The 12,787-nt window shown below is 31.6% G+C and overlaps 1 protein-coding gene across 1 annotated transcript in view; it reads right to left on the bottom strand.

Annotated features, from left to right (window-relative positions):
* LOC115881162 (neuropeptide CCHamide-1 receptor-like) overlaps positions 1-12,787 on the bottom strand; it is a 129,238-nt gene that overhangs the window by 74,152 nt on the left and 42,299 nt on the right. Inside the window, exon 2 of the mRNA XM_030898540.1 lies at positions 6,712-7,050. Coding sequence (XP_030754400.1) covers positions 6,712-6,953 — 242 coding nt within the window. The 5' untranslated portion in view covers positions 6,954-7,050. The remainder of the gene's footprint in view (positions 1-6,711; positions 7,051-12,787) is intronic.

The following is a 12,787-nucleotide window of genomic DNA, read 5'->3' as shown; positions in this document are numbered from 1 at the left end:
GTATTGCTCGTATAGCAGTTTGGTTTAGTTTGGATTGGTTGTAGCATAGTCAAACCATCTCTTTATTACTAAAAAATAGCAATAAAGAGATGGTTCTGTTTAGGATATTATCCTTTGTGTATTTATTGTCTCATGCAATTATTATTATAATCCTTTATATACTTAAATTTTACTTAATAGATTAATAATTAATAATAGATATGTACATACTACAAAAATATAACAACTACTCCAGACTTTTCTCTCTAAGGTCTTTAATTTTATTATAAATGTAACAATTATTTAATAAAATACCAGTGACACACACACACACACACACACAGACTGGTCTCGACAGTAGCATTTTAGAAACAAATAACACAAGCTTTGTTAAAGAATGAATACCCATAAAGCCAGAGACATTATGCAAATTCTTTAGCTTATAAGCATTTTTCATAACAAGTCGTGTTATGATTTCCTCTTTTTAATTTTGCATAAAATTCAATATAAAACTCATTTTTTATTGGTCTATTAAAGAAAAATACGAGGATTTAATACTTTAAATTTTAAATTAAGAAACTCGGTAAATGATAATATGGTAATAACTTTTACAACTAATGTTATAAATGCTGTACTAGTTATCTATAAAAAGACTTTTCAATAATGTGTAAGTATATTATGCTACTGCAATTTATAGCTAACCATCACACCAAATAAACTTTTAGTCACGTGATTAAGCTTGACCAGCACAGCGTTGCACATTTTTACATATTTTTTTAGGGAACAAAAATAAATAAATTATTATTTAGAACAACAAAACTCACCTCCTTAAGAGCACTTAAGGGAGGCATAAAGGACCATGACTACCGCTTTCCCGTTCAAAATATTCTAATAAGGTTGCGATAGTATTTTGCAACGGCTATTAAGCTATCTTGTACACTTTGCACTAAAAGAGGTTCTAAAAAGAACAACGTCCGCTAGCAAAAAAAATTAAGCTTAAAGTATCACAATTCATTTAAATCAAAAACTCATAATACACAACTAAAGTGTCAAAACGAATGGCAATGTCAGGAAATAAATAAATGAATCTGGCAACTTGACAATTTTTCCAACAGAACTACCACCTTAATCGCCAGCGGGAAATTTAAATTCCAGTTAGTCAGCCCGGTGCCGAATATGTCCATGGTTGGCAACAATGAATTTAAAAATCGTGCCCTCGAGTATAGGTACTTTTAATTAATAGTAACAAAAATAAAGTGAACAATGATATAATAATTATGATAACTCTTGTTTTTCTTTGAAATACAATCAGAAATAAGATTTTTGTCAGACAAATAAATTTAACCTTTTTTAAGTTAGTAGAATGCAAAAGACTTAAGGCTACTAAAGGCTATCCTTAATGTATTGCGCATAGCAAATCAACAATTAAAATATTAAAAATATCAGTTTATATTATTGACAAAAAAACTCTTTATTGAAAAGATTATTTTCATCTTCTTTGAAACTGAGATTAAAATTACACGTTAAAATTGTTCTATAAACGTGTTAATCACGCTTGAAGTTAAACTTGCACAAACAAAACATCCTACACGCTTACAATAAATAATTACAACAAATCTGGTAATTCTAAGGCCGCACCTTGCAATTAGAGTCCGGCAAATTTGTCTTAATTATTCGGACCATTTGCAAACAACGCAACTGGATACCCGTGCATAGGTTTTGTTACAAAAGAAATTTGTCAGTGATATCTGTTGCAGTGCTTTGTATCAGTCGGTTTTTTGTAAAACAAATTCAGATACTTTGTTATATGTATCTTCATATGCAGGCAACTTTAATGTCTCGATATGGAAATGAAAAATAAAAGTAGTACTCGTTAGTAAAGAAAGGATAAACAATTTTTGACTATACAGGGTGGTCCGAACTGTATTCTGGAAACTTCGGCAGCACATTCTGCAGCTGAAAATAAGAAAAAAAGTTTCAGGACATATATGTATAAATATATGTTCTAAAATACTTAATTTCGGAGATACAGGGTGTAGAAGTTTTATTTTTATTTCGATTTTTTCTAAATAATTTCTAAAGTAACGTCAATATATTGATGGTTTGTTATTGGTATCTAGGAGTAGCTTTTTGCCATATGACATGATATGTCACTTTGACATGATAGATTTTATTTTGATGTCAGTATGACACCTACGTTTTGAGGGCGCCACCTACATATTTTTAGCTGGTTTCAAGTGTAATAACTTTTCGATCGTACTTGTACAAAAATTCTGAGTAAAAAAATATACATTTACAATATTTTTTACGTAAAAAATGTCTCTTGGTAAAAATCGCTACGAGTAATGGTTCTCGAGATATTTGGAATCAAAATTATCAATACCTGTCATCATTGACCAATTAAACATATTGACTATTAGACTGAAATCATAAATTTAAAATATTTTTGTGCCAAAAGCTCAACAGATTCAGTCATTCAGTCATTTTTTGACACATTCAGTCATTTTTTCGAAGAAAAATTTATGATTAATTTAAAAAAAGTAAAAGTTCCCAAATTTATCGTTTCAGTCAAATAACTATCTACTCAACATGTTTGTTTTTGTCAATAATGACATGTATTGACTATTTTCAATCTAAATATCTTGAGAATGGTTGCTCGTAGCAAGTTTTAACAAGAGACATTTTTTACGTAAAAAATCACGGAAATATATATTTTTTCACTCAGTACTTTTATACAGGTACGGAAGAAAAGTTATTACCCTTCAAACCAGAAAAAAAATATGTAAAAGGCGCTCTCTACAAGTAGAAGTCATATTAACACCAAAATCAAATTTCTCATGTCAAAAAAACTCCCAGACACCAATTTTCATCCAAATATTGACATTAGTTCAAAAATTATTTGAAAAAAATTGAAATAAAAATAAAACTTCTACACCCCGTATCTCCGAAACGAAGCATTTTAGAACATACATTTTTACGAAAATTTTAATTTATTTTTATCTGTAGAGCTGCTGAAGTTTCATAAATACAATTCGGACCACCCTGCATGTGTTCTTATTCACATTTTAATTTGAATTTATAAAAAAATTCATAAAAGCCACTAATAATTTTTAAAAAAATTGTTGTTGTAAAGAATTGTCTTTAAAAACTTTAATTCAATTTTAAGGTACATGGCAGAATAATAATAAAAAATTTAAAATAAATTGCTTTTAAAAGATAGAGCATCTCCGAAATCGGTTTATGATTTACGATGCACATGACAAAGGTTCTGAAATAAAACTGTAATACTTTATTACATTTGGATCTATAGAAAGCATATTTCATTTTATTTTTAAAGATTTATCTCGCATTATCTCAGAATATCTTGAATAGACAAGAAGGGACATTTCGTTTATGTTTTATTAAAATATTCAAGGATATTTTCTTTTATTACTGTCGTCTATACATAAATAATAGATTTGAAATACCTGTTAAATAATAAATTTGAAGTATCATTTATATTTTATTAGTGAACCTAAATAACACGTTTTAATAGTTATTTACAGTACAAGTGTGTTTATGAACATGATTACAACGAGTGTGAACGATTAGAACGACGAGGTCGTAGACCGAGTCGTTCTAATCACGAGTGTTGTAATCATGTTTAAACGCACGTGTTATGTACAACGTTTTATCTACAACCGAAAAATAAGAAAATGCTGTTTTAATTTTCGTTTATTAGTCGCCCACCTTTAACACCTTTAACTATGACATTTGTCACATTTTTTTCTGAAAAATCAGTTTGCCCTGTCAAGTAAACGCGAGCACTTTTTTCCCAGAAAAATCATTTTAAAAATTACGATGAGCGATTCCGAAAGCCTCCATTCAGATGTAGAAGTCGCCGCAGTACTTGCCCGGAATCATTATTGCCGGAAAAGTTAATATATTTAGATCCGCCTTGAGTTGGTTACTACTTGGAAAGCAGAACGGTTCTGGTCCAGTTTGTGGAGTGTTCGCTCCTTTTCTAGCTAGATCATTTGCTTTTCCATTGCCTTCTATCCCTTGGTGAGCAGGCACCTAGAGTAGGTCTACGTCTTGGTGAGCGGGCACCTAGAGTAGGAGGACTTTGTTTTTTTTGCATAATTTATTCAGCTTCTCTATGCATTCTTTGACCAATTTCGAATTGATTGATACTGAATTGATATCGCTTTTAACGCTGCTTGACTATCAGATAAGATGGCTATTTTTTGTTTCCGATAGTTCCTATCTAAGATAAGTCTTTCGATAGCGTAGATTTCTGCCTGTAGGATACTGGGGTAGGTGCCCATTGGTTCGGAGTATTTAGTTCTCGACCCAAATACTGCGATCCCTGTTCCCGCATTGGTTTTCGAAGCATCAGTATACCAAGTTATGGTATGGTCTTTTTTGACTGCTGGGCAGATGTTTCTCTCTTCCAATCCTTTTTATTGCTTAATACTACATTGAGATGTTTCTCAAAGTTGTATGTTCTTGGCATATTATATCATCCACTGAGTTGCAGGAGTGGTATTTCCTTTTTGAGGGTGTTCCAAGCCCCTGATCTGACCATTCTCCCAGTACTGATTCCGTTAGTGACTATTCTAATCATTATATCATGAGCATATCTACCAATGACAATGTGCAGTGGTGTTAGATCTAGAATGACCTCCATTGCTGCTGTTGAACAGGTTCTCATGGCTCCTGTGATGCAAACGCATGCTAGTCTCTGGACTTTGCACAGGTTTAGCCTTGCCGTCCGTTGCTCAGAATACATTAGGAAACTCGTCCTATTTTAACAGACATGCCATTATTTATAATAAAAAGTGACTACTATAATGTCGGAAGTAATGGTAGGGTTAGAATCAACTAGAGAATCAGCTTAAGTTTCATAACTTCCTTACCAATTAAATTAAAGTTCATTATTGCAAATTACACCCCCCTGTTACTGCTTATCGCACTCTAAGACTGTATATAATCTATATTATATAAAATTTCTAAACGCGGTTACATTAATCAAGATTTTGCTTGTCTGATGAAAGCTTTAGAACTTTCATCAGAGACCTTGACAAAATTACCGAAATTTTGTTAACAAGATAATTGTCATTCCTTTACTATACTGTGTGAGGCATTTAGACTTAATTAGATTTAACTTATGTACTGATTGGTACAATAAGGAGCTATTGTTATTTTCATCAAGAAAATAGCTAATATCTTGAGACAAAATTATCCATTATATAACTATAATCTTTGCTGAATAAATATAAAGTAAATTTTCTGTTAAAATATAACAATATATTAAACAGTTAAACAAGTATCATTGGTTTGCTAACAATAAGTTATAATTTCAATATCTATGAGATACCTTTTGTAATCAATACTATAATTATTGATATTATAACGTTATAATAAATAGTATATTATTATAACGTTATAATATCAATAATTATAGTATTGATTACAAAAGGTATCTCATAGATATAATAATAATATACTTATATCGTTATTAGATATGCCACAGAAAATATATATTTTTTGTATGGCTAAATATTTTATTGATATGTTTGAATATAGAACCGTTCAGGTATATATAAATAATTATCAATTGCAATTTTTATTAAATATTTATTTGCTTTAAAATATATTTTAATAATTTATTAAGATACTGCATATTTCTTGATTTTTTTCTAGTATTTCTAAGTATCTCCCTATCGAGCAAAATTATTGGCAAAATATAGTTCAGCTGTAAGATCTTGCTTTGTTTCAGTAATTATAATGAATTTTAACAACCAATTAAAAAGCCCAGTTAAACTATTTTCTTTACTAGACCAATTATTGCGATAAAAATAAAAGATAAAACTATGAAAACAGAATTGCCTATATTCCGAAACAATAATAATTGGCAATTATTTTAAATGTAATGCATCGATCTTTCTTTCTAAAATATGGAACACATGATCTTATCATTACCTCATGTACCTATTTTATATCCTTATCGCATTATATATTCATTGAAAATATGTCCTGCAATATCTTTAAAATTTCGATCTATATTTTCCAGTCCACTTTATATTTTATGAGAGTATGGTTAGAGTTATATTTTACCTAATGCAACACAGACAAATTGAATTTTCTGTAATTTTTCTCTAATGTCGAATCTTCTTTAATTCGTTGGACAGATTATAAGTTCAGTGTATTCTGCGCCGGTGCCGCCACCATCGGAAAATATCGTAAATCACTAGTATATACAAATATATAGGTTTAGAGTGTTAGAAAGTATAATTTGTGAAAATTCTAAAAATAAAAAATTAAATATTTTTATATTTTTAGAAGGTCTAACTTGTATTACAATTTATTATTCAAGCTAATAAAACTTTTTAGATTGGTTCAACTCCGATAGCGAGCACAGTTTTACGCATCTTGATGAGCCTCGGAAAAATTTGTCTTGTTTTACATAGCTTTTCAGTTAAAAATCTCAGGTTTTAGAACCTTGTAAAATCTGAGTCAATTTGAATAAAGAATAATACGTATATCCCAATATTGATGTTCTTTTTTTGAATAATTTAAAGACTTTGATAATAAACTGCCGTATGCAAATATTTTAAATTTTATTTTATTACATCTATTTATATAACAGAAATGAAACATTTTAAAAACCAAAAATATGATGCTTCTACATAGATACGACCAACAAATAAATACTTAACATTTCAAAGGGTTTATTGATTTTTTACTTACGTGTTTGGTACATTCCTCATTGTCCGGTTCTTTAAAAATATGATAACTAGAGTTCCGTTTCCCAAACAGCCGACCACAAAAATTAGGAAAAATAGAACTGGCACAAAGTACGTTTCTGGTCTTTCAGAGTAAGGAATATAATCATCTGTGGCATTCGACGTGTTCACTAAACTACCGCTTATAGACACGTCACTTTGGGTCATATTAACACTGGTCAAATTTAGGATAACGTTAGAATTCATTGTGGTGAATAAATGTGGATTCTCTTATAGATGCATAGCGTTGTGTAGATCTAAAGAGCTACATTACTCCAATGGGTGTGTGTTGATTTAAAGAAATCTGAAACAAAAATACAACATATTATAAGAATTGAAGAATTAAATTTGCTTAAAGTAAAATATCCAATATTTTTGTTTTGGTACGTAGTTTCTAGTTCATTTGCCAGCTCAGAATTAAAATTTAGGGTTAGTAGGCATTAGAGAAATTCTGAAATATTTATTTCAAACCAATAATCAACGAAAATATTCGTATAATTTAATGAAATTACTGTAAATCACTATAAATAATGAACCGTGTTTAATTGAACTGTAATTTCTGTATTATTAATCCTGTAAATGATGGAGATAAACAATTGTGATTGCTTATTATTTTATTGAAAGATGAAACTTGTGTTAACAACATTCTGAGAATTAGAATAATGAATTGAATAATGACAAGACAAGTTGTAACGCAACGTAATAATAAAATAAAATGTTATTAATACATTACGGCGACGGTGCTGTTCGCCTGGAGAGCATTATAGGGTGAGTAAGGTTTGTGCTCAAATGAGCGCCGCTGAATCTACCTAGTAGTTAAATAACATTAAAGATTCAGAAAATTAGTTATTAAGAAAAGATATTTGCCAAGATGGAACCTCATTCATGCAATAAAACAAATAAGATTCTACTCTACTAAATCCAAATATATTAATTAAAATTAATGTTTGGTTATAAAATACGTTTGTTTTATAACAACCAGAAAAATAATGAAATAGGTTTAAATTTTGAAAATGAGGTTAAAATATTATTTAAATTTGTAATTAAAGTATATAATTAAATTGAAAAGTATATAATTAAGTGAAATATTACAGATGTTGAAAACTACTTATAAAAAAACTAATAAAATTAAATCAGACTTTACTATCTTTACCTTTTTATAGTGTACCCCAAAATAAAAGTATACAAGCCTGGGTAACTTATCCAACAACAGCAGCTGAGCACGGCAAGGTTGACCAGGGTGAACTCCAGGAACTATAGTTGCATCAGCAAGGCCACAAATGTTTGTTGAGTTGGAAAACAGGGTGGATGTCTCGACACCATGTGATCACGTGCACGTGAATGTAAAAAATAAAACCATCAAAGCAAGAAAGGAAAACCAGGAAAAGTAAAAACCAGAAAGAAATAACCAAAACCCTGTGGACAATATTTAAATTAATATTTGTAGATTTTAGGTTATGATATCTTACCCCAAAGCGTAACTAACAAGTCATCCAGCTACCATCGACAATTTAATGAACAAAATTAGTGGATCCATTCCACAATTGTCCAAATCTATTGAAAATTATTAAGAATCAGAATTGAAAAGACACACGTGAAAAAAAAACGTGAATAGGTGAACTTACCCAATATCTAGCCACATGGCACACAAAAAAAATCTTTACTATTTTGGTTCAGGCAAATCTTGTAAAAATTTATAAAATTATTCCAGAGCATCCAAAAATTAAACTGGTAATCCCCACAGGAACCAACAGTACAGTATTTCACCAAAAAAGACGATCTCGAAAAGAACAATCATCGATCAAAATGAACCTCCAAAGATTTGACAATCCAGAAATGGCATCAGAAAACAGAAGTTAGCGGCATTGCCGTACTGACCAAATAAACAGGTATTTTGGGGAAAATATTAGAAAGATAAATTGAAAAGAAACTGCGTAGCTCACCCGCTGCTGTTAAATATATATATAAAATTATGATAAAGACATATCTAAATATTATAATTAATTAAGGGAAATTTATAAACAATAATTAATAAAAAGAGAAAGGGCTATTATCAAAAAAGGTAGCAAGTTTAAAAAACATGCTACAAAGTGACATCTTTTAGAATGACAATTTGGTTATGTAAAATTTATAGTAACAATTTTGATTATGCAAAAGAAATACATACTCTATGACTTTGCCTAACAATTGATATTAATTTAAAAATAAATCCCCTACATGAATAATGAACAAAACATTTAAGCAATAACAGACCACAGACCACACAAGACAAATTGTTGGTTAGTAGTAGTCAGAGATATAGATGTAGTAGTATTTTGCTTTAATGGCCACAGCTGCCAGGCTATCCCGCCGAATGATAGAATTATCGTTTTTTAATAAAAATAAAAAAAAACATAAAATTATAAAGCTAAAATAGTATGCGGTTTTATATTTACTCTAATTTTTCTAAAGTTTATGTTGTTATTTTTTGAAGTTTGATGCCCTTTAACTGACAAGCGATGCACTTTTCTATAGAGGTAAATTGTGTTCAAAGGGCTTACTTTGATTCGTACAAAACGTAGTAGTTCTATCCACGGTATATTGGGACACCCTGTATAGTAAACAAATGAGAACAACTGTCAAACCGATTGATAGAAAAGATTGACAATTTTTTTTTACTTTACTTCGGTTAGCTAGTTGTATAATAAATTAATAAAGTTAATAACCACTTTAATTATTATTTTCAGATTTTTTTATAGTAATTAGACCACAACATTTATTATAATACTTGTAAAATCGTTTATTTCTGGGGCTTACTCAACCGGGTCTCACAATGCAAATTCACCTCAAATATCCATTTAGTTGGTCATTGGCAAGTACTCTCTCATTGTACATGAAAATAACAAAACAAACATTTACTGATCTTGATAAAATTGATAGTTAAATGGTAAAACTCACCCGGGGGTACTCCGCCCCCTAGCCACTGACATCACTGACATTCTATTCAATATATTCCATTCCAAATCTTCCATCTAACTCAAATATTATTCGGATCTATTGGTTAATAATCTTCAAAAACTAGCTAGTGTCACCTGAAATAGTATAGGGGCTTCCCCGGAAGCAAATCTGCCGCTAAACAGATTCGCATCCCAATCGAATAAACTAATTGGGGTACCTCACTACCCCAACGCCGCATCGTCAATCGAGAAGACAAGGGAGACCTCAAACTCTCAAGACCAACCTCGAAGGCAAGACTTCACAAGAGGTTTTCTTCTCAATGGTCAAACGACGCGTTACCTTACAGTACATGCAACTTTTATAGTCAAAAGACTCGCAACCCCCAAATGTCAGCTCTATGACAAAACACAACACTACACAGCCGGCCGGCCCGTCTACTACTGACCCGCCGCCGCCGCCGGCAAGCTAAGCCTCCTCTTACATCACAATTTTACCTGATCACAAATATTTACATCGCTTGCCAATGAATCATAAGGCGCGTTTCCACGGGTCGTCTCAAGTCGAACGACTAGGTAGTTCGACTTGAGTCGAAAAAAAAAATGTTTCCACGTTTCTACTCACGTCGAATAATTTGCACAGTTTTAAAATGGCGATGAACGGTGGCGAGGTGATTGTAACAGGTGTTGCTATTATAACCAAAGTTTTAATTGAGGAACTTAAAAATATTCTGATAAAGAAAAAGAAAAGAAGACAATGTTGGACACGCCCCTGGATATTAAGACGTAATACACTCGGAGCGTCAAATAGACTGTTAAAAGAACTGGCTATAGAAGATCCGCGGTCTCTATTATAAATGCTTCAAGTATTTTTAATTTCAGATCATTAACAGTAAGGTCAAGTGCAGAAGTTCTATCTTGATTATTATAATCTCTACTTTACTGCTTACTACTTTACTTACTACTCTCTACTTTAACATTCCATAAGCACTGGTGATTTTTGTATAAGTCCAAGAATAAACCCATTTCATTATCCTTCCACTTTGTAGCCATTTTCTAACCTTTAATTTAAACAAACCGGCAATTCCAGACACATAAACATAAAATATTTAGTCGAATTTGGCGTATACACAAGCGACTTCCAGTCGTTCGACTAAAACATCATAAATCGAAACACAAAAAGTAGACTGACTCTCGACTTCAGTCGAATCGAACCACTAATCGAGCGACTTAGTAGAATCAGTGTTTACACATTCGACTTTCGGTCGAACTACCTATTCGTTCGACTTGAGTCGACCCGTGGAAACGCGCCTATTTCTCTAATCGACTTTCAAATAGAGTGTTTTAGCATTACTATATAAATAAATAGAGAGTTTTCGAAGGAATGCATATTGTGCATTAGAACAGTGAATAAATAAAAGTATTATTCTAACGAACTTATTTTCCAAGTTTTACATACTCTTTATTTTTAGTTTAATTTTGCAAAAGAAAATTTTAATTACTTAACATTTTTACTTTGTTTTCTGTAACATCGTTTCATTAAAATGAGATTAATTTAATACTTTCCGAAAAGCATTCTGTAAAGTGACATCGGATTTTGATATCCGAATTCCGAAAATGCCTTTGCTTTACATAATACCCCACATATCGGTTTAATACAAATCGGCACACAGCTTGTGGCTGCATGTGTTTTACGATAAAGAATTTCTTGCTCTAAATCTAAATTTCTGCACGTACCCCAAATTCAGGAGTATTTTTGTTTATACATTATGGAAACAACATGCTTACTATAGAAATTTAAATATATGTACTGAGTGTTTTGTACTTACAACTATACGTTATCCCTATAATAAGCCAACACAACTTTTCTAAAGATTCTTATGTTTTGTTAAACACATGATTTGTCTATAATACACGCAACTAAACTTATATGGAATCATCTATTATTTGTCATAATTTTTCAGACGTATGAAAATTTTGTGCTTGGGAATAAAACTCAGTCCTTATCAATGACTTTTAATGAAAAATAATTCATATAGAAATAAAAAAATAATCAGTTCCTAAAATAAACACAATGGTATTTTTTTGGTTTTTGGAACGAAATTAAGTTTTAAATTTTTATGGCCAAAAAGCAAAAACAAAAAGAAAATAACTGATAATTTTAATAATCCTTGTTGCCACCTCTAGCCCTTATACAAGCTTCTATCCGCGATGGCATGCTTCTTATTAAATTATCAACGTTGTCTTGGGGTATGTTTTCCCATTCTGCTAATGCTGCATCAATAAGCTGTGCGAGATTTGTAGGATTGTTTCGACGAGATCTAAACCTTTTTTTGAGCTGGCTCCACAGTTCGATAGGGTTTAGATCTGGTGAACATGCAGGTCAGTCCAAAACTATGACACCTTCCGTTTCAAGACATCCTCTAGTCACTCTGCTGGTATGGGGAGGTGCACTATCGTACATGAAGTTACAACTATTCCCAACTGCAGCTCTCCAAAGAGAAACGATTGGTTATAGCACTAAATCAACATACCTCCGATCCGTTAAAATTTGTTGAAGTGATAACAATGAAGTTTTTGCTCCCAGCATAATACCTCCGCAGGACATTCCTTCTTTTTATCTTGGTACAGATTTAGCAGCCTAGAGTCTCGCTGGTCTTCCTGGAGCTCTGGGAATTCGAATTCGATGGTCATCTGATCTTAGGTCAATTCTGTCTCATCCGAAAAAAGAACTTTTTGCCAATTCTCAGTTGTCCAGTTTTGATGTTGAAGGCATCAATTTAGCCGGTCAATTTTATTTTGCCGAGATATCTGTGGGATGCGTAACTCTCTCCTGCTGTAAAACCCTCGATCACGAAGCCTTGTTTTATGGTTTCAACTGAAACGTTCACACCTGCAGCTGCCAGAAGTTGACTTTGGAGCTCTGGATGAGAAACATTGGGATTTATTTTAGCAATTTGTCATACAATCATACAGTCTTATTTGTTGTTTATTTAAATGTTTTTTGTCCGCATTCCTTTCATAGACACAGATCCAGCAGACGTACTGTACGTCTAAACAATAATATATTTTATACGTCGACTTGACGAGTACGTCACCGCAAATCGC

Source organism: Sitophilus oryzae, unplaced genomic scaffold, assembly GCF_002938485.1.
Source record: "Sitophilus oryzae breed Bouriz unplaced genomic scaffold, Soryzae_2.0 scaffold_169_pilon_pilon, whole genome shotgun sequence".
NCBI lineage: Eukaryota > Metazoa > Arthropoda > Insecta > Coleoptera > Curculionidae > Sitophilus > Sitophilus oryzae.
Note: the sequence above shows the minus strand (reverse complement) of the source record. Positions and strands in the feature narration are given on the sequence as shown.